The 22,403-nt window shown below is 42.5% G+C and overlaps 1 protein-coding gene across 1 annotated transcript in view; it reads right to left on the reverse strand.

Annotated features, from left to right (window-relative positions):
- Window positions 1–22,403, reverse strand: part of LOC148894497 (low-density lipoprotein receptor-related protein 1B-like) — a 334,893-nt gene that overhangs the window by 50,236 nt on the left and 262,254 nt on the right. The window contains exons 60-67 of the mRNA XM_089002179.1: window positions 17,219–17,400; window positions 16,893–17,092; window positions 14,153–14,341; window positions 13,907–14,055; window positions 13,671–13,764; window positions 12,924–13,040; window positions 12,632–12,751; window positions 2,087–2,206 (exon numbers count right to left, since the gene is read on the reverse strand). Of these exons, the coding sequence (XP_088858305.1) occupies window positions 2,087–2,206; window positions 12,632–12,751; window positions 12,924–13,040; window positions 13,671–13,764; window positions 13,907–14,055; window positions 14,153–14,341; window positions 16,893–17,092; window positions 17,219–17,400 (1,171 nt within the window). The remainder of the gene's footprint in view (window positions 1–2,086; window positions 2,207–12,631; window positions 12,752–12,923; window positions 13,041–13,670; window positions 13,765–13,906; window positions 14,056–14,152; window positions 14,342–16,892; window positions 17,093–17,218; window positions 17,401–22,403) is intronic.

A 22,403-nucleotide genomic window follows, 5' to 3' on the forward strand; every position in this document is an offset into this window, starting at 1 on the left:
TTTATAGCATCTAAAATACCCAAAACACGCAGTGTGATATTTTTATTCAAATGCAATACACCAACTTAGTGTCCAAAATCTGCAAAATAATTGAGCATTTTCAGAAAGTCCCGCCCCCAGTTCGTGACGTCGCGCCAAGACGTCTTGCATTGCTGGAGAAGCAAAACAATGGCTTCAGATTCTGAGAATATGCTTTCTTGTTACACATCCAGTTATGAATATGATTCAAATAGTTCTGAAGAGGAAAGCATACATGTTTGCAATCGATTAAAGAAGTCCTTCCGTGTCATTTTGAGGCATCTGTACTGCAATGTAGCGTCCCAGAAAAGAGGCACAAAATGGCCACTGAGCTATTGTGAGTAATGAATCAGCCCGTTTCTACAGGCTGATAAATTCCTTACATGGAGCTTGGACACCATCTTCTGGCGGCTTTTGGGTGCAACACCAGGTTTTCAGACCAAACAAGTACAGCAAAATACATTGACGTGATGGAAGGACTGCTACAATTTGTCTTTTTTTTCAGTCAGGGGCGTTCCTTAAGTGACGTCACGTACGGACACCTCACCAACTCAAAAACAAGACTTCCTGAATATTCAGCACAAGTCTTAAAACGTAAAATATAGCTATATGCGTTGGAATCTTATTAAAATACGCTCAGTAGAAGTCATTTGAAGCCATTTTACAAATTATGGACACAACTTGTCCGGAGACGTCGGTTGTCCTTTAAATATGTTAATTAACTCATTGACTGCCAGACAGTGTGCAAAAATGTGTACACTCCAGTGCCAGGGTTTTTGTGATTGTTACTCGAAATCCAGGACCCAGAGAATATTAAGTTTTAGGACTACATAAACATTCAATGCAGCGTAAGAAACCTTACTTTCTTATTTCATCAGAAAATAATAGTTAATCCCTAAGTTAGATGGGTCTGGAGTCATATAAGCTTAAAATGAAGGCGGGTGTACAAAATACCATAAAATATTGATTGAAAGCGCTAACATGGAAAAAAGGGAAATGGTGCCCCCTTGTGGAAAATAAAAAAACATTGCAAGTGGCCATGGCCAGCGCTTAATCAGCACCCAAGCATGAAAAAACAAAACCCGAACAAATTTGGGAATCACGCGCTACATCATATTTTCAATTCCCAAATTAATTCTTAATGGCAGTGAATGAGTGAAAGTGTTGACGTTAAGTGAATACAGTGAGACCTCAACTTACGAACTTAATTGGTTCCCAGACAGAGTGTGTAAGACGAAAAGTGTGTATCTAACAAAAAATTCCCATAGGAAACCATTAAAATTGGAATAATCCGTTCCCGGGTTTCCATAAAATATACTTTTCAACTAAATAAGCCTTGAAACTACACACAACATACCTTATTCTATGTATAATAAATGTGCTATTGTGTTGTAATGAAAGAAATACACTGCATTGTATCATAAAGTCACTTTATTTACATTTGTGATGGTCATAGATGGCTTGATGGAATGGCGTTGGAGGTCGAAGGTCAAACGGAATTGCTGTTTGGAAAGAGAGGCACATTACATGAGGACTGTAATTAAAGAAATAAACTGTGCTGTAAAATAAAGTTTTATTTACCTTTTTGATGGTCGTTGATGGCTTATGGAAGGAGAGTCACCTTCCATAAGGACTGTTGGTAACTTAACCAGGCACCAGGCTGTTCGGTCGTGTGCTTCCGCCGAAGATCACTCCGCCAGCCGTGGTGGGTGTGTATTATGAAAATAGTGCTTATTATAAGGTTTAATTTTCAGAAATTTGACGTTTGTAAGACAAAAAGTTTGTAAGATAAGGTGTTTGTAAGTTCAGGTCTCACTGTATTCAGTTTATCGACATCCCTGCTTTTGGCGTTTGTTCGTTTGTCCGGATACCGTATGTAGTTAACAAAAAAATAATCTAAACAAATGCATTCCCAAAAACTGTCTCGTCTCAATGAAATGAGTAGCGCGTTCGAGTGAGGAGAGAAGTAAACCGAGCATGAATTGGATTTGGTATAAATCCCGGTCCCACCCGGCTTCGACCAGGCCAAGTGGGCTGTTGTGATTGAAGTGGATTTTACGCAACTCACCGCAATTAGCCTCGTCCGACCCGTCGGCGCAGTCGGGGTCCTCGTCGCACACCCACAGCTTGGAGATGCAGTGCATGGAGGCCTTGCACTGGAACTGCTCGGACGAGCATGTGCTCTCAGCTGGACAGAAAAGGGGTAAGGAGGGGGGGCATTGTCGTCATTGAACAAACACATCATTGAAAAAATGGATGGAGGTTGAACTAAGTGCTAAACTCGCAATGTCTCCGATAGCATTTCCTCCTGAACGCCTTTTCATTGTCATTTCCCCTCGCTGTCACCCTTTTCGCAATCACACGCAAGACAAATGAAAAACAATGACGTGCGGTGAGGTTCATAGCTGGTGAGGCACTGACGTCATCACAGTCAGATTTACAAACATTATGAACACTACAGACTACCTTATTCACCATTTGATTGGAAACAGTTAACGTGCATTGTTTAAAATGTCATTTCAGCATTCTTCATATATACAAACTGTAGCATAGAAAAAAAAGAATTCAAAAATAATGTTATTATCATCCACGTCTACGTCCAGTCTACGTCAGTCCTTATCTTTCTTCAGTTTTAAAAGTCTCTCTGTCTCAATGGAGATCACTGCCAGTGAAGAAAGTCGTCCTTGATCAGTCCGGTTCTGACTGTATGTTTTCAGTTTTTCAGTGCTGAGAATGACCGCTCCACTGATGCTGTAGTAGCTGGAAAAGCGAGCACGAGCTGGAGCAACTTTGTCACCTCACAAATGGTTTCAATGAGATCCTTCTGGGCCAAAAAGCTGAAGCTGTGTAGGAGATTTACATTCATCCCTCACCGTTTGTGAGCTATACAGTCCGGTGTTGGTCTTCCATTAATTATTATCTCCGGCTTCGATTGAAAGTCCAGTTTAGAACATTCTTTCAATTTCGATATGTAATCATCCATTGTGAAAACAAGCAACACGAAAAAATGACTGGATGGTTGCACTTAACTTGCTAACTGTTTACTGTAGCTTGCTGTCACTCATTCTATTATTCTGCAGCCGAGGAGTCGCAAGAACAATCTCTGTAATCACCAGTGCCTCCTGTCATGAGGCAGGAGAACTGTGTGCCTCACCTATGCATGTGAAAATGTGAAAATTCAGCCATTTTGAAAAAAAAAAATCCAAAAATGGTGAAGTTAAATGGAAAAGGACTTTAAAGTACAAATAATTAAATAAATATAACAGTTTAATTTATTTTTTCATTTGATATTTCCATGATGACAGGTGAGGCACGTCTCCCCTGCATCCCCTGACTGCACGTCACCGATGAAAAAAAAGGAAAGAAGGCGATGCAGAGTGATACTCAAAACGTGGAGACAAGTGCGTTAAATCCATTTGGATTATTATAATTATTTTTTTTTGGGGGGTGGGGGGGGGTGGAGAAGACATTTCAAAACTGTATAATAAATATGTCATTCTTACGTGTAAAGATGGAAATATGTGACTAAATTCTGTGTACAGTGATACCTTGGCTTACAAACTTAATTGGTTACCAGACAGTGTGTAAGGCAGGGTGTATCCCAAAAATTAATTTCCCACAGGAAACCATTAAAATGAGAATAATCCGTTCCCAGGTCCCCATAAAACATAATTTTCTACTTTCTAATTTTCTAAGTCTTAAAACTACACAAAATATACCTTATTTTATGTATAATAAATGTGCTATGGTATTATAATTAAAGAAATAAACTGTACAGTATAACAAAGTCGTTTTATTTACCTTTGTGATGGTCAGTTGATGGCTTGATGGAATGGATAGCTTTTTGCATAAAGTGTCCCAAGGAGCTCTGGGTTGTACATCTTGGAAGTTGTAATATTGCAACAGCAACAGATGCAAGCAGACACACTAGAAATAGATGGTACCCTTGCTTGTCTTTTCATTTCAAATTGAACTGATGGCTAGTGCGGGATATTTGTGGAGCCTGATTGATGGGAATTTTAACCTTGCAGTCTGCACACTGCCTTTAAACTATCAAAGTCTGCCTGTCTCTTTAATGTTTAAACACCCTCCCCTCACTGCTGCATTCTTGACTAATAGCGTGGGCGGAGAATAGAGGACCAAAACAAGCCGGCTGCCATTTTCTTTTCGAACGGGCTTGTTCGCGAACGACACATCATTCATTGTGGCAGCTCCGTGTGTATCCCGAAAAATAGTCTGTATGCCAAGGTAAGATATTCATAAATTTAACGTTCGTAAACCGAAAAGTTTGTCAGCCAAGGGGTTCGTAAACCGTGGTATCACTGTATTTCTTTAATTACTGACATTCAGTGTATTAGCTAACTAGCTATCTAGCTCGCTATCTATTAGCTATGTAATAATAATACATTTGATTTCTAAGTGCCTTTCAAAACGCTTGAAGGCCGCTTTACAGTCACTGAATCAGTTTTTGTATTGGATTGGATTGGATTTGCCTTTATTGGTCTCACAGTGGAGAAATTTACATTTCACAGCAGCAAAGTGATTCTGTGTTTCTGTGCGTGAGCAGCGGCAGACACATGCGCCAGCATTCACTCAACTCAAATAGATAAAAAACTATCTAGCTAGGTACTAGATAGATAATTGATAGCCGGACCGCCAGCCAGCTAGCCAGCTAATAGATAGCTGGCCAGCTGGATAGATAGCTACCAGATAGCCAGCTAGCTAGCTAGCTAATAGATAGCCATACAAATAGCTAACCAATAGACATCCAATAGATAGCCAGCCAGCCAATAGATAGCCAGCCAGCTAATTAGCTAACAGATAGCCAGCTATTAACCCGCCAGCCAGCTGGATAGAGAGCTAATAGATAGCCAGATAGCTAGCTAGATAACTAATAGATAGGTGATCGATAGCCAGCTAGGTAATGTAAGTCAAATCTGCAAAATATAGCTATCTCGGTGGCTTGCTATCTAGCTATTAACTGGCTATTAGTTAGGTATCTAGCTTCTCTCTCTCTCTCTCTCTCTCTCTCTCTCTCTCTCTCTCTCTCTCTCTCTCTCTCTCTCTCTCTCTCTCTCTCTCTCTCTCTTTCTCTCTTTATATATATAAAAAAAAAAATCCTCGTCTCACCCACCATGGGTGGTGTCTGTCCACCATTTCAGCTCGGGTCCTCTACCAGAGGCCAGGAAGCTTGAGGGTTCTGCGCAGTATCCGTGCTGTTCCCAGCACTGCGCTTTTCTGGACCGAGATATCCGATGTTGTTCCCTGGATCTGTTGCAACCACTCGTCGAGTTTGGGGGTCACTGCCCCGAGTGCTCCGACCACCACAGGCACGACTGTCACCTTTACCTTCCAGGCTCTCTCCAGCTCCTCTCTGAGCCCTTGGTATTTCTCGATTTTCTCATGTTCCTTCTTTCTGATGTTTCCATCACTCGGGACCGCTACATCCACGACAACGGCTTTCCTTTCCCCTTTATCTATGACCACGATATCTGGTTGGTTGGCCATTACCATCTTGTCGGTCTGTATCTGGAAGTCCCACAGGATCTTTGCTCGGTCATTCTCCACCACCTTGGGAGGTGTTTCCCATTTTGACCTTGGGGTTTCCAGCCCATACTCTGCACAGATGTTTCGGTAGACTATGCCAGCCACCTGGTTATGGCGCTCCATGTAGGCTTTCCCTGCCAGCAGCTTACACCCTGCAGTTATGTGTTGGATTGTCTCAGGTGCCTCTTTGCACAACCTACACCTTGGGTCTTGTCTGGTGTGGTATATACATCCAATTAGATAGCCAGCCAGCCAATAGATAGCCAGCCAGCTAATTAGCTAACAGATAGCCAGCTATTAACCCGCCAGCCAGCTGGATAGAGAGCTAATAGATAGCCAGATAGCTAGCTAGATAACTAATAGATAGGTGATCGATAGCCAGCTAGGTAATGTAAGTCAAATCTGCAAAATATAGCTATCTCGGTGGCTTGCTATCTAGCTATTAACTGGCTATTAGTTAGGTATCTAGCTTCTCTCTCGTCTCTCGTCTTCTCGATGCTCTGCTCTCAGTTCTCTCGTTCTCTCTGAACTCTCTCTTCTCTTCTCTTATTAAAAATAAACTCTTAAATAAATCTCTCTTTACCTTTTTATGTCTTGATGGTTTGGAGGCCTTCCTAAGGCTGTTGTAACTTAACCAGCACCAGGCTGTCGGTGTTCTTGCCAAGATGTCCAGCAACGTGGGGGGTTATTCTGCAAAATATCTTTTTAAGGTTTATTTCCAGAAATTGACGTTTTAAGAGAAAAGTGAAGATAAGGTGTTTAAGTTGGTCTAGTATTCATTTATCACATCCCTCTTTTCCTTTGTTCGTTTTCCGGATCTATGGTGTAACAAAAAAAATAATCTAACAAATGCATTCCCAAAAACTTCTCTCAACAATAGGCCGTTCATGGGAAGATGTAAACCCATGAATTGATTCGGTATAAATCCTCCCACTCAGCTTCACCGGCCAAGTGGGCCCTTGGTATAAGTGGTTTACCAATCTCCAATTACCTCGTCCGACTCTGGCCATGGGGTCCTCTCGACCCATCACTTGGAGATGCGTGCAGGAGCCTGCACGGAACCCCGGACGAAGGCTTCCTGACAAAAGTGTAGCCGGGGGGCTTATCTATTGACAAATCTATTGAAAAAATGCCTAGTACATCTAAGTGGTCTTATCTGGAAGTCCCACATGTCGATCATTTGCTCGGTCATTCCCTCCACCACCCTTGGAGAGGTGTTATACCCATTTATGACCTGTGGGTAGTGTTGCCAGCTCCATACTCTGCACAGATGTTTCGGTAGACTATGCCAGCCACCTGGTTATGGCGCTCCATGTAGAGCTTTCCCTGCCAGCAGCTTACACCCTGCAGTTTGCACAACCTACACCTTGGGTCTTGTCTGGTGTGGTATATCCCTGCCTCTATGGCTCTGGTGTTCAGGGCCTGCTCTTGGGCAGCCAGGATGAGTGCCTCTGTGCTGTCCTTTAGGCCAGCCCTCTCTAGCCACTGATAGGACTTCTTGAGATCAGCCACTTCCGTTATGGTTCGGTGGTACATCCCGTGTCGGGGCTTTTCCTCCCATGATTGTCCGTCTTCCAGCACCTCATCCTCTGTTCCCCATTGTCTGAGACATTCTCTGAGTACATCATCCGTTGGAGCCTTCTCTTTGATGTATTCATGGAGCTTGGATGTTTCATCCTGGACAGTGGCTCTCACACTCACTAGTCCCCGGCCTCCTTCCTTACGGCTTGTGTACAGTCTCAGGGTGCTGGACTTGGGATGGAACCCTCCGTGCATGGTGAGGAGTTTTCGGGTCTTAACATCCGTGGTCTGAATCTCTTCCTTTGGCCACCTTATTATTCCTGCAGGGTATCTGATCACTGGCAGGGCATAGCTGTTTATTGCCCGGGTCTTGTTCTTGCCATTGAGCTGGCTTCTGAGGACTTGCCTCACCCGCTGGAGGTATTTGGTCGTAGCCGCTTTCCTTGTTGCTAGTTCGAGGTTGCCATTGGCCTGTGGTATACCGAGGTACTTGTAGCTGTTTTCAATGTCTGCTATTGTTTTCAATGTCTGCTATTGTCTGCTATTGTTCCTTCAAGGAGTGAGACCCCTTCAGTGTGTCAGGGAGTCTATGTCCCTTTCGCTCTTAGCATACAGCTTTATGTCATCCATGTAGAGGAGGTGACATGGATGACATAAAGCTGAGGAGGTGACATGGATGACATAAAGCTGACATGGATGACATAAAGCTGTATATATATATATATATATATATATATATATATATATATATATATATATATATATATATATATATATATATATATATATATATATTCCCTGATCCACACAACCAGGATCTACAGCAGTGATATCGGAATGTCATTCGGGCTGGAGAAATGTAGTCGGATGGTGACTAAGAGGGGCAAGGTAGTCCACACTGAAGGGGTCTCACTCACTGAAGGAACAATAGCAGACATTGAAAACAGCTACAAGTACCTCGGTATACCACAGGCCAATGGCAACCTCGAATTAGCAACAAGGAAAGCGGCTACGACCAAATACCTCCAGCGGGTGAGGCAAGTCCTCAGAAGTCAGCTCAATGGCAAGAACAAGACCCGGGCAATAAACAGCTATGCCCTGCCAGTGATCAGATACCCTGCAGGAATAATAAGGTGGCCAAAGGAAGAGATTCAGACCACGGATGTTAAGACCCGAAAACTTCTCACCATGCACGGAGGGTTCCATCCCAAGTCCAGCACCCTGAGACTGTACACAAGCCGTAAGGAAGGAGGCCGGGGACTAGTGAGTGTGAGAGCCACTGTCCAGGATGAAACATCCAAGCTCCATGAATACATCAAAGAGAAGGCTCCAACGGATGATGTACTCAGAGAATGTCTCAGTCAATGGGGAACAGAGGATGAGGTGCTGGAAGAGGGACAATCATGGGAGGAAAAGCCCCTACACGGGAAGTACCACCGAACCATAGCAGAAGTGGCTGATCTCAAGAAGTCCTATCAGTGGCTAGAGAGGGCTGGCCTAAAGGACAGCACAGAGGCACTCATCCTGGCTGCCCAAGAGCAGGCCCTGAACACCAGAGCCATAGAGGCAGGGATATACCACACCAGACAAGACCCAAGGTGTAGGTTGTGCAAAGAGGCACCTGAGACAATCCAACACGTAACTGCGGGGTGTAAGATGCTGGCAGGGAAAGCCTACATGGAGCGCCATAACCAGGTGGCTGGCATAGTCTACCGAAACATCTGTGCGGAGTATGGACTGGAAACCCCAAGGTCAAAATGGGAAACACCTCCCAAGGTGGTGGAGAATGACCGAGCAAAAATCCTGTGGGACTTCCAGATACAGACTGACAAGATGGTAATGGCCAACCAACCAGATATCGTGGTCATAGATAAAGGGGAAAGGAAAGCCGTTGTCGTGGATGTAGCGGTCCCGAGTGATGGGAACATCAGAAAGAAGGAACATGAGAAAATCGAGAAATACCAAGGGCTCAGAGAGGAGCTGGAGAGAGCCTGGAAGGTAAAGGTGACAGTCGTGCCTGTGGTGGTCGGAGCACTTGGGGCAGTGACCCCCAAACTCGACGAGTGGTTGCAGCAGATCCCGGGAACAACATCGGATATCTCGGTCCAGAAAAGCGCAGTGCTGGGAACAGCACGGATACTGCGCAGAACCCTCAAGCTTCCTGGCCTCTGGTAGAGGACCCGAGCTGAAATGAGGACAGACACCACCCATGGTGGGTGAGACGAGGATTTTTTTTTTTTTTTTTTATATATTTGAGTTATTCCGGTTTGTTGGCTATCTATCCTTTCATCACTTTGCTGCTGTGAAATGTAAATTTCTCCACTGTGAGACTAATAAAGGCATATCCAATCCAATCCAATCCAATCTATTAGCTATCTACTAGCTAGCTAGCTAGCTTTCTGTCTATTGACATTTGGGTTGAGTGAACGCTGGCGTGTGTGGCTGCCCCTACTCACCCGCAGAAAAACTTCATCCTGTGACTGTGACCTTGAGAGTTTTGAAAGGAGCTTATAAATGAAATGTATTCTTATTCTTATTCTTATTCTTATTCTTATTCTTATTCTTATTCTTATTCTTATTCTTATTCTTATTCTTATTCTTATTCTTATTCTTATTCTTATTCTTATTTTTATTCTTATTCTTATTCCACAGAGCAGCTATTTTAGTTAGGCTAATCTAATCTAATAAAATCTAATCAAGGCTAAATTTTGAAAAAAAAAAATCCAAAAATGGTGAAGTTAAATGGAAAAGGACATTAAAGTACAAATAATTAAATAAATATAACAGTTTAATTTATTTTTTCATTTGATATTTCCATGATGACAGGTGAGGCACGTCTCCCCTGCATCCCCTGACTGCACGTCACCGATGAAAAAAAAGGAAAGAAGGCGATGCAGAGTGATACTCAAAACGTGGAGACAAGTGCGTTAAATCCATTTGGATTATTATAATTTTTTTTTTTTTTGGGGGGGGGGGGGGGTGGAGAAGACATTTCAAAACTTTATAATAAATATGTCATTCTTACGTGTAAAGATGGAAATATGTGACTAAATTCTGTGTACAGTGATACCTTGGTTTACAAACTTAATTGGTTACCAGACAGTGTGTAAGGCAGGGTGTATCCCAAAAATTAATTTCCCATAGGAAACCATTAAAATGAGAATAATCCGTTCCCAGGTCCCCATAAAACATAATTTTCTACTTTCTAATTTTCTAAGTCTTAAAACTACACAAAATATACCTTATTCTATGTATAATAAATGTGCTATGGTATTATAATTAAAGAAATAAACTGTACAGTATAACAAAGTCGTTTTATTTACCTTTGTGATGGTCAGTTGATGGCTTGATGGAATGGATAGCTTTTTGCATAAAGTGTCCCAAGGAGCTCTGGGTTGTACATCTTGGAAGTTGTAATATTGCAACAGCAACAGATGAAAGCAGACACACTAGAAATAGATGGTTCCCTTGCTTGTCTTTTCATTTCAAATTGAACTGATGGCTAGTGCGGGATATTTGTGGAGCCTGATTGATGGGAATTTTAACCTTGCAGTCTGCACACTGCCTTTGAACTATCAAAGTCTGCCTGTCTCTTTAATGTTTAAACAACCTCCCCTCACTGCTGCATTCTTGACCAATAGCGTGGGCGGAGATTGAGGACCAAAACAAGCCGGCTGCCATTTTCTTTTCGAACGGGCTTGTTCGCGAACGACACATCATTCATTGTGGCAGCTCCGTGTGTATCCCGAAAAATAGTCTGTATGCCAAGGTAAGATATTCATAAATTTAACGTTCGTAAACCGAAAAGTTTGTCAGCCAAGGGGTTCGTAAACCGTGGTATCACTGTATTTCTTTAATTAGTGACATTCAGTGTATTAGCTAACTAGCTATCTAGCTCGCTATCTATTAGCTATATAATAATAATAATACATTTGATTTCTAAGTGCCTTCCAAAACGCTGAAGGCCACTTTACAGTCACTGAATCAGTTTTTGTATTGTATTGGATTGGATTGGATTTGCCTTTATTAGTCTCACAGTGAAGACATTTACATTTCACAGCAGCAAAGTGATTCTGTGTTTCTGTGCGTGAGCAGCGGCAGACACATGCGCCAGCATTCACTCAACTCAAATAGATAAAAAACTAGCTAGCTAGGTACTAGATAGATAATTGATAGACGGACCGCCAGCCAGCTAGCCAGCTAATAGATAGCTGGCCAGCTGGATAGATAGCTACCAGATAGCCAGCTAGCTAGCTAGCTAATAGATAGCCATACAAATAGCTAACCAATAGACATCCAATAGATAGCCAGCCAGCCAGCCAATAGATAGCCAGCCAGCTAATTAGCTAACAGATAGCCAGCTATTAACCCGCCAGCCAGCTGGATAGAGAGCTAATAGATAGCCAGATAGCTAGCTAGATAACTAATAGATAGGTGATCGATAGCCAGCTAGGTAATGTAAGTCAAATCTGCAAAATATAGCTATCTCGGTGGCTTGCTATCTAGCTATTAACTGGCTATTAGTTAGGTATCTAGCTTCTCTCTCTCTCTCTCTCTCTCTCTCTCTCTCTCTCTCTCTCTCTCTCTCTCTCTCTCTCTCTCTCTCTCTCTCTCTCTCTCTCTCTCTCTCTCTCTCTCTCTCTCTCTCTCTCTCTCTCTCTCTCTATATATATATATATATTTTTTAGTTATTCCGGTTTGTTGGCTATCTATTAGCTATTCTATTAGCTATCTACTAGCTAGCTAGCTAGCTTTCTGTCTATTGACATTTGGGTTGAGTGAACGCTGGCGTGTGTGGCTGCCCCTACTCACCCGCAGAAAAAACTTCATCCTGTGACTGTGACCTTGAAAGTTTTGAAAGGAGCTTATAAATGAAATGTATTCTTATTCTGATTCTTATTCTTATTCTTATTCTTATTCTTATTCTTATTCTTATTCTTATTCTTATTCTTATTCTTATTCTTATTCCACGGAGCAGCTATTTTAGTTAGGCTAATCTAATCTAATCAAATCTAATCAAGGCTAATCCCATTGAATCTCATGGAATCTCATAGAATCTCATCAAATCTCATCAAATCTCATCGAATCTCAATGCATTTCATCGGATCGACTCCCATCGGATCACATCGAATCTCATCAAATCTCATCGAATCTCATCGAATCTCATTGAATCTCATCGAATCTCATCGAATCCCATCGAATCCTATTGATTCAAAGCGAATCAAAGCGAACCAAACCGAACCAAAGAGAACCAAATAGAAGCAAATCTAATCTAATCTAATCTAATCTAATCTAATCTAATCTAATGTAATCTATTCTAATGTAACCTAATCTAATCTAAGTGGTGTTTTTTTTGGTCCACACATTGTATGAGTACAAAATTTGTATGAGTACAAAATTCGGCTATTTCACATGGCAAGGCGACGTGAGAAAGCAGTGCGTTGATGAGAAAGTTGTACAATGGCATTGTAGTGAGATCAAGCTGCTTGAAACGCACGCTTGGAAACGCGTTGACGAAGTCACGGCTCACTTCGGTAAAACTTACGGCAGTCCGTCTCGTCTTCTCTGTCGCCGCAGTCGTCTTGACCGTTGCAGCGGAGATTGAGAGGAATGCATTTCTGTTTCTTGAGGCATTTGAACTGGCCTGCCAGGCAAATGTATGTCTCTGGGAAATAAAATGTAAATGTCCAATGATTATTTGGCATCTTTGCATGTCGAGGGAGCTTTAGCTTGAACGCTAGTATTACTGTCAGGCGAGAGTGAAGGGTATTGCAGCGGAAAGGCTTTAGTGACTGAAATGAAATGAATGAGTTCTCATCTTTGATCTGATCATTCACCGCAGTTGGCTTCATCCGAGTTGTCGCCGCAGTCATTTTCGCCATCGCAGATGAAAGGGGGAAGGGCACACAGACCGGTGCCGCATTGAAAACGTCCTGGCTGGCACTTGAATTCCGCTATGGTCATAGAAAGAGGAACTTTTTAGAATGTCAGCATTTAGAGGCAGCGTATGATACGTGATGGCTTTCCAAAAAATGTCAACTCACATATGTGCAAGAAAAAAGCTTTTAGGGATGACATACTCAGTCACATCATTTTTGATATCTTAAAGCTTTTCTATTAGCTGTCTAGCTGGCTCGCTATCTAGCTAGCTAGCTATCGTTTAGCTATGTAGCTGTCTAGCTGGCTAGGTAGCCATCTATTAGCGACTGTATCTTGTGACTGTAAAGTGACCTTGAGAGTTTTCAAAGGTGCTTATAAATGCCATGCATTATTATTATTTACGGCGACTTGACTCAAATTTGAAAACCGAATGTACTCACGGCAGTATTATTATTATTATTATTATTATTATTATTATTATTATTATTACTGTATCTATTAGCTAGCTGGCTAGCTTTCTATCTATTTGAGTTACTTCCGGGTTGAGTGAAAGCTGGCGCGTGTGGCTGCCGCGACTCACCCACAGAAAAGCTTATCCTGTGACTGTAAAGTGACCTTGAGAGTTTTGAAAGGCGCTTATAAATGAAAGATATTATTATTATTTACGCCGACTGTACTCAAATTTGAAAACCCAATGTACTCACGGCAGTCCGTTGGTTCATCCGATCCGTCCCCACAGTCATCCACCGTGTCACATTTCCACCAGAAAGGGATGCACTCGTCTGTCCCGCAGCGAAACTGTTCGTACAAAGTGAAGACAGACAGTCAGAAACAGAACAACGTGAGCTAGGTTGACTGAAATACACAATTTTAGTTCTAGCGGTCTTCAAAGTAAAGACACAAATCATGGTCCATCTGAAAACGCAGACACGTTGCTGACCTGACTGGAGGTGCAGTTGGACAGACAGGTCTTGTTGTCAGCGGCGAGGTAGAAATTACTAGGGCAGGCGCATTTGTGCTCCCCGCCGGGGGATAGCAGACACAAGTGACTGCAACCCCCGTTTGCAATCTGACATTGGTGCTTGGGCACTGCGAAGAGGCGCGTAAACACAGGCAATTACGAGACTTGCCGCGGAAACCCATTTCGGGGGAGACTGTGAAACCAAGTGCCAGATGGATTTTGTACCTTCGGGCTGGCGCAGGGAGTGGTAGACCTTGATGGATTTGATGGCCTGCCAAGAATTGAGGAGCTCCAGGCCTTGAGCGCCCGTTGTCTTGTGAACTCTGCGCAGTGACTTGGATTTGCCGTCCGTCCAGTAGATGAAGTCCTCAAACAAGGTCAGCGCCATGACTCCTTGGATGTGATCAGATGACACTAGGGGGGGGCGCATATGGGCTTGGTTCAAATCATTCATCACGACTCGCAGAGATAAATATTCTTCTTGGCGAATGTACGCCAGTCTGTGTTTAGTTAGCGCAGACTGTGATTAGCGTCAATACGATGGGACTGATGGCTTGTACAAAACTCGATCCAAACGTGAGCACGGAAGCCAATTGACGAACCGATAGAGTATACAGTGATACCTCAGTTTACAAACTTAATTGGTTCCCAGAAAGTGTGTGTAAGGCAAAAGGTTTGTCTGCCAAACATTTATTTCCCATAAGAAACAATTAAAAATGAGAATAATCTATTCCCTGGTCCCCATAAAACATAATTTTCTACAAAATAAGCCTTAAAACTACAAAACATATACAGTGAGACCTCAACTTACGAACTTAATTGGTTCTCAGACAGAGTGTGTAAGGCGAAAAGTGTGTATCTCAAAAAAAAAAAAAAAAATCCCATAGGAAACCATTGAAATAGGAATAATCCGTTCCCGGGTTTCCATAAAATATACTTTTCAACTAAATAAGCCTTAAAACTACACACAACCTACCTTATCCTATGTATAATAAACGTGCTATTGTATTGTAATGAAAGAAATACACTGCAATGTATACTAAAGTCACTTTATTTACATTTGTGATGGTCATTGATGGCTCTTAATTGACACCTGTTGCTTTCTGACTTGTAAGGTCTTACGAAACTGAGGCATCACATTATCATTCATCATGTTGATGATTCTTATAGCCTTTTCTGAATGGAACTGTTCAATAAAAGCCTGCACGTCAACTGTTGAATGGCCTGCTTCTGCTTGTCCTCTTGAAGGCAAATCAAATTCTCTGTGTTGATGACCTCATTATGGTCAGCAACAAGCTCCTCGATGTCATCTGCATTCACTTCGAGTCCCGTAGGTGCTGGCAGAGATTTTATGACAACAAAAGGCTCGAGTCCGATGATTCCACGGACGCGGAATAAAACGCGACAAAAGAAGGCGGGCGGGGCGAATAAAATGGCACACTCACGTCTAACAATCACCTTGTGCAAAGAAAACACTTGAAGCACAAGCAAACATTTGGAGCACAAGACGTAGCGATGAACTTTCGTCCTAATCATGTCACTGGTAAGGTGACAGTGACTCGTTGAAATGAAATGAAATTGCAGAACGACAATGAAATGAAGTGTCGCGAACGTAGGCCACGCCTGAGCTGTAAACTCGCACGTGACAATTTAGTGTGACTATTGACATGCTGTTCCGGTGTGTGTGAAAACACTAGCTCTGATTGGCTTACCATGACACATCACTCTACCGTTTAGCCAATCACAATCACTTCTATCGCAACTTGACAGAGGGTTGCGTTCAAGTGTAGCAACACAAAAACGTTGGGAAGTATTTGTCACCGCTCATTCAGTTAGACAATGCTTTCCAAACAGCCTAGAGTCTTAAGAAGTCGTGCGCTATTCTCGAACCTGAACGCACCTCAAGTCTTGGATGACAAATAAACAGAGGCTGAACACGAGCCTGTGGTGTTTATTTTCCGGTCCCATAATAGTAGAATTATCAGCAAAAAGCTCCAAGTATGCGATCGACGTGTGCATTCAATGAGAAGGGGTATGGAAAGTAGCGCCGCGCTGTTCGGTCGTGCTTCTGCCGAAGATCACTTTCGCCAGATCTGAAGGTCGTGTGCTTGATGGACCGGCCGTGGTGGGTGTGTATTATGAAAATAGTACGTATTATAAGGCTTCATTTTCATAGGTTTTCATACGTTCGTATGATGAAAAGTTCGTATTATAAGGCGTTCGTAAATTGAGGTCTCACTGTACCTATTTGTGTATAATAAATGTGCTATTGTATTGTAAATAAAGAAATAAACAGTACAGTATAATAAAGTCATTTTATTTACCTTTGTGATGGTCTTTGATGTAGTTGCCTATTGATGATATCAGAGCGAAGTTGCCGTGCTTTCTCTGCGATAATACCCTCATTCACACGGTCCTCTGCTTGCTGCTTTTCGTTAATCCAAATCAACCTCTTCTATTTCCTGAGACCGTTGCTTAGACAACACAGAAACACCCTTAGCGTACTGGTACTGGGAGGCTAAGTCACACAAACGCACACCTCGTTCGTGTTTTTCGATGATCTTCTTCTTCTGCTTGACCGTAATTTTCTTTTATGCCCTCTTCGGCTTAACACTAACCTGTGGTGGGGTCTTTTTCGGTCCTATAATTGCAAAAGTACTGCACTCAACAGCAAACCACGTCTGCACTCAAATGGGTTGTGGAAAACTAGTCCGCCATCCACCGCGGCACTATTCGAACATGTGGTTTAGTGTTCATATGCCGAAAACTAGTCCGTTATCCTCCGTGGCGCTGTGTGGTTTGGTTCGTCCGCCCAAAACTAGTTCGTCTGCCAAGATTATATTCTCACGAAATTAATGTTTGTAAGGCGAAAAGTTGGTGCACTAAAGCGTTCGTAAGCCGAGGTATCACTGTATTTCACGGTTGACGGATTTAAAAACCCAACTCGACTGTCATGATATCTCACCTTTGCGTCTCTGGGAGCCTTCCATATTGGCGAATAGTATATGGTTGTCATCTGCCCAATAGAGCCTCTTGGTGGTGTAATCAATAGCCAGAGCGGTGGGACTATAAATCTCCTTATCGATGATGACCCTTTGCCCGTGGCCATCCATGTCCATGCGTCCGATGTGTGGCGATTCACAACAGTCTACCCAGAACACATACCTGGTCAGTAGAAGAAAAGAGTTCAGTACCCGATTCGCTTCTCCATGATGTGCCATCTTCAACAGAGGATAGAGGATATTCAAAAAGGCCGAGACAGAGTGAATCACCGTCCTTGGATGTGCATACCCTGCCTGGGGGTCCAGCACCAGATCGCTGGGGTTTTCAAGACCTGAGCCCATCAGCACAGTTGGATAGAGACCGTTGGCCTTGGATACCTCCAGTGTTTTCTTTTCGGCATCACACCAATAAAGATTCTTTCCGATCCAGTCCACCGCCAAGGCACTGGGAATGGCTGTTTTGTGGACAATCTGGGAACACAAGAACAGGATCAATGGGGACACGCTCGAAGGGAAAAGAAACAAAGTAGCAGTTAGCGTAGCGTCAAATTTGTTGCGGTAGAGTCTAATTGCAAGGTGTCTTTCAAAATCTGTACGAATGCCCCTCAGCAGCAATTTTTTTTTGCTGGCGGTGTATGCGTTTGGCATTTTGATTTCTATAGCAGTGAGGAGTAGCGTAAATATCGTCGGGAGTGATCAATACCAGCAATTTCTTGTCTGCCGGGCTTCAAGTGTTTCTGATACCTTCGTGACCTCCTGTTGTTTGCAACATTTGTCTTTCGCCCCCCTGCGCTTTTTATTCTCCCATTTAACTTCTTTCTCCTTGGTATTCCACAAATGCGAGTGAAAGATCGGGTCGGTGGGCAAAATCCAATGGAAAGTGAGCAAAACAAAAACGGAAAATCGCTACAAGATAAATGAAAAACAAGCCCAGGTTGTCGGGTGTTAAATGCCAGACTTGTAACCAATACTGGCGATTAAATGTTGTGATGAAATACACATCAAGGCGATTACGCTTCTTCTTTTAGGCGCTCACTTACAGATCTCACAGCAAGCAAATATATGCTATTTAAAACGGGAAAGATTGTGTACGGCACAGGCAAGGTCTTAAAATAGAAACCACAGGAAAATAACAAATAAATAAATAAATAAATAAATAAAATAGACAAATGAATACAAAAATAATAATAGTTATATACTGTACAAAAAACAAATACCTAAATAATACATAAAAATAAACAGATAAAGAAATAAAGAGATAAATACATAAAGACAAATGAATACAACTAAATAAAAAAACTAAAAAAATTCAACAATCAAATAAAAAAATACCGAAATAATAAAATAAAATATAAATCAGACTGATGACAGGAAAGATACAAATATTCAACTCTATCCTATGACTGTAAAGTCTCCTTGAGAATTTTGAAAGGCGCTTATAAATTAAATGTATTATTATTATTATTATTATTATTATTATTATTATTATTATTATTATTATTATTATTATTTTCATCCTTTGCAACTTGACGTCAATATTTGAAAAACCCCACACAGCGTTCTGGAAAGGCATCCGGGCTATCGGACATGCGCCGCAATTATCAAACACAAATTATCATCGAGAGCGAGTGCGGAATTGGAACGGGATGCGGCCACCATCCAACGCAGGGTTTAGCTAGCGCTTTGTGAGTGATTAGCTCAAAAGTGACGGAAGGTAAACGATGCAAAAAAAAGTAGGTTTGTGTGAGTGCCATCAATCTCCTTATAAATCTGGCTAGCTGACAGATGTAGCAGATGTCGTGAAAAGCACAGTGTCTGCCATTAAACAACATAATGCGCTTTGAGGCGTTCTCTCTTGTCATTACCAAGGAAATATAGAGACTTGGCTGTCAACCGACGAAGCCAATTTTTATCCACGAAAAAATACAAAAAACTGACATGTCCTTTGTTGTTTAGTTACTTCGAAAACGCGTCAGGCAGAACCAAGATGACATTCATTATAAATAAATAAAAAAAATACAAAAATAAAAAAAAACTACAACTACAAAATAAAATACAAATTTAAAAATTGAAAAAAAAGTAATAAATAAATAATAAAAAGAATTTACAAAATGAAACAAAAAAAAACAGACAAAATTAAATGAAACAATTATAGATAAAAAATGAAAACATTAAAACGTTAATAATTTTAAACATTTAATTTGTTAAAAAGTTATCAATTTAAAGAATTAAAATAAGAAATTGTTGCAGAATAAAAAAAGAAAAATACAAAAAGCCAAACTTAAAAATGTAAAAATAAATACATTTAACAAATGAAAGTAAAAAATAAAGCTTAAAACATTTACAAGTTTATTTTATTTTTTTAATGAAAACATGAAAAACTAAGAACATAAGAAAATGAAAATAAAAAATAAAATCATAAATAAAATCATATATAGATAAAATCATAACTAAATGAATATCGAAATTGTCATGATCTGGTTGACGACCAACGGGGGGGCGCTGTCGCCCCCGCCTACACCTCACAGGTGCTGGTCGTCCCGATCAGATTGGCGACGTCAGCCCTGCCTGCAGCCTCGCAGGTGCTGGTCATTATAATCAATGGCACTTAAAAGGACACCGGGCACGATCATCCGGTGCCGATTCATTGTTTGTTTGCTGCTTGGTTGCAGCATGCATTGTGTACGTGTTTGTTTAACCTTGGCGGACTTTTACACTTGGTTTTCTTTTGCTACTTTGTATTTTTTCCATTCAGATCATTTTGATGTTTTACATTTTGTTCCTGCTGACTTTATTTTAATACAATTTGTCAAACAACCTCCTGCTCCCTCCTGCCTGCTTCTTGGGATCCGAACCCGCCATCACCACCTCGCAAAACGTGACAGAATGAATCGGCCAACCATCGGATCCCGCAGGTACATCGGACCCGTCTCATTTCCACCCTGTGCCTGGCAATGCTACGTCCACGTTAGCGAAAGCCTCGTCGCGTTTGAATCGCGTCACTCGACGAGCCGCAACGTCCACGTAAACGTCCGGCCGAGACCTCCTTCCAGGTGGCCGTCCAGGGTGACCCTGGGTGACTGGCATTGCACGCCCACGTCCAACCACGCTGTCGTCGTGCATGACGAATTGAGTCTCATCCACGACGAGCCGTGCAACGTCCGAGTCAATGTCAGTCCGAGACCCCACTCACCGCTGGATCCCGGAGCGGCTCTGGACTGGTCTCGTTCCCCCGGAGCCGGGCAGTTCACGCCCACGTCGGCATCCGGCCGAGACCTGGTCCCATACGGCCGTACGGGGTGCCATTCTGCGCCTGGCAGTTCGACGTCCACGCAGAGCCATGCGCCGTCGCGTGAACGTGCGAGAGGGATCGCACTCACGCCCACGACGATCCGTGCCGCGTCTTCGTCCACCCCAGGCCGAGTCCCGTTCCCATCAGGCCGCCGCCCGTCGTATGCTGGAGAGGCAGCGGTTGCCCTCTCCACCGACCGTTCCCTGGCGAGTGGACCTTTTTGGGAGACTGTTGGGACTTCTGGAAGCAGCCCCTTGAAGGGGGGGTACTGTCATGATCTGGTTGACGACCAACGGGGGGGCGCTGTCGCCCCCGCCTACACCTCACAGGTGCTGGTCGTCCCGATCAGATTGGCGACGTCAGCCCTGCCTGCAGCCTCGCAGGTGCTGGTCATTATAATCAATGGCACTTAAAAGGACACCGGGCACGATCATCCGGTGCCGATTCATTGTTTGTTTGCTGCTTGGTTGCAGCATGCATTGTGTACGTGTTTGTTTAACCTTGGCGGACTTTTACACTTGGTTTTCTGTTGCTACTTTGTATTTTTTCCATTCAGATCATTTTGATGTTTTACATTTTGTTCCTGCTGACTTTATTTTAATACAATTTGTCAAACAACCTCCTGCTCCCTCCTGCCTGCTTCTTGGGATCCGAACCCGCCATCACCACCTCGCAAAACGTGACAGAAATAAATAAATAAATAAATAAATAAATAAATAATGACACAAACTAATAACAAATCTGAACATATTCAGAGTGAGCAAAGCACAGATAATCTTGTGCACGCGTTCTGGAAGATGTGGTTGCCACGTTGTGCTTGGTTTGATATCAACAATTGTTGACGTTGAAGCAGTTCAACCCCTGATGGCAAATATCTTACGTTTGGGCCAACCCGTATCGCCCTGATTTTCACCAATTTTGACGCAACATCGAAGGACACTCATGCTAATTTCTTTCATCATATGCGTCATTGCTCACAATCTGAAATTTTTCCTCATGCTTATGGAATGCAAAGAAGCTTTTCCGTGGATGAAAAATCAACACACAGCCCGCCGCCAAGGCATACCAATACAGTTCATATAAATTGTGTTTTTACAACAGTACTTAACCAGATTTACAATCTCATACGGCCCCGCGGATGAAATATTGAAGTGTGTGGTTACATTTTTTCACTTTTTTTTGCTAGAGGCGCACACGTCATCAGGTCCATTTGAGTGAATGAGAGCGAGTCAATCGGGCTTGCGTAGGGATTTTGACACCCTCTTTTTATGTACTTTATAAAAATTCTACAAATGATGTCTGCCAAAAGGGTTGAAAGAAAACAATTGGCAGGTTGAACGCCAAAGGAGAGTGTTACACGGCGAAGAATTCAGCCTGATGAGGGGCGCTTTGAAAGGCTCATCATCAATTTCATTCAGCATTGGAATCCATTTGCATTGTGACAAAACTCGTACTTGTGTCATGCTAAGTGGTACAAATGGCTCTTTTTAATTAAACGTACAGTGGTACCTCGGTTCTCGAACGCCTCACTGTTCGAACAAAATATTTGAGATATTCTTGCTTCGCCGTTCGAACATCAATCGGTGTTCGAACGCCAATACGACGCGTGAATGCGTACGCGAGGGTGGGGAGCTGAGCGGCGCACGGGTGTATCGCTCTGTTCATGACCAACTGTTGTCGCTAGCGGACGTGCTGCGTTTTGCTCTAGCGTTTAATATAGGTGTACGAAAAGTTTTAGCCCCTAATCATGCCTCCAAAGAAAGTAAGTGGTGCTTAAAGTGACAAAAGAAAAGTAGTGCTTACAACTATTGCATTTAAGAAAGAAATAATCGCAAAATATGAAGGAGGTGTGCGAGTGTCTGATCTGGCGAGGGAATACAGCATGGCGAAATCTACGATCAGTACGATATTAAAGAACAAGGAGGCTGTGAAATCTAGTGATGTTGCTGTGGGAGTGAGAGCAAGTGTCATTGGATAGATATTTTAAGAGAAAAGAACATCCTGTAGCCGAGTCATCAGAAGCTGTCACGTTCCGAGCGAGAGTGACGGCAGATGACTCGTCGGAACATAGTGGAATGTTTGGGATCCCAAAACAGACACGTACTAACCAAGCAGGATGTTTATTCACAAATAAAAGAAAACACGGCGAGTAAGAAGGCAGGGGGTGATCCGACCCGCTTAC

This window comes from Hippocampus bargibanti, linkage group LG08, assembly GCF_051943395.1.
Source record: "Hippocampus bargibanti isolate YZ-2025 linkage group LG08, ASM5194339v1, whole genome shotgun sequence".
NCBI classification, from domain to species: Eukaryota; Metazoa; Chordata; class Actinopteri; order Syngnathiformes; family Syngnathidae; genus Hippocampus; species Hippocampus bargibanti.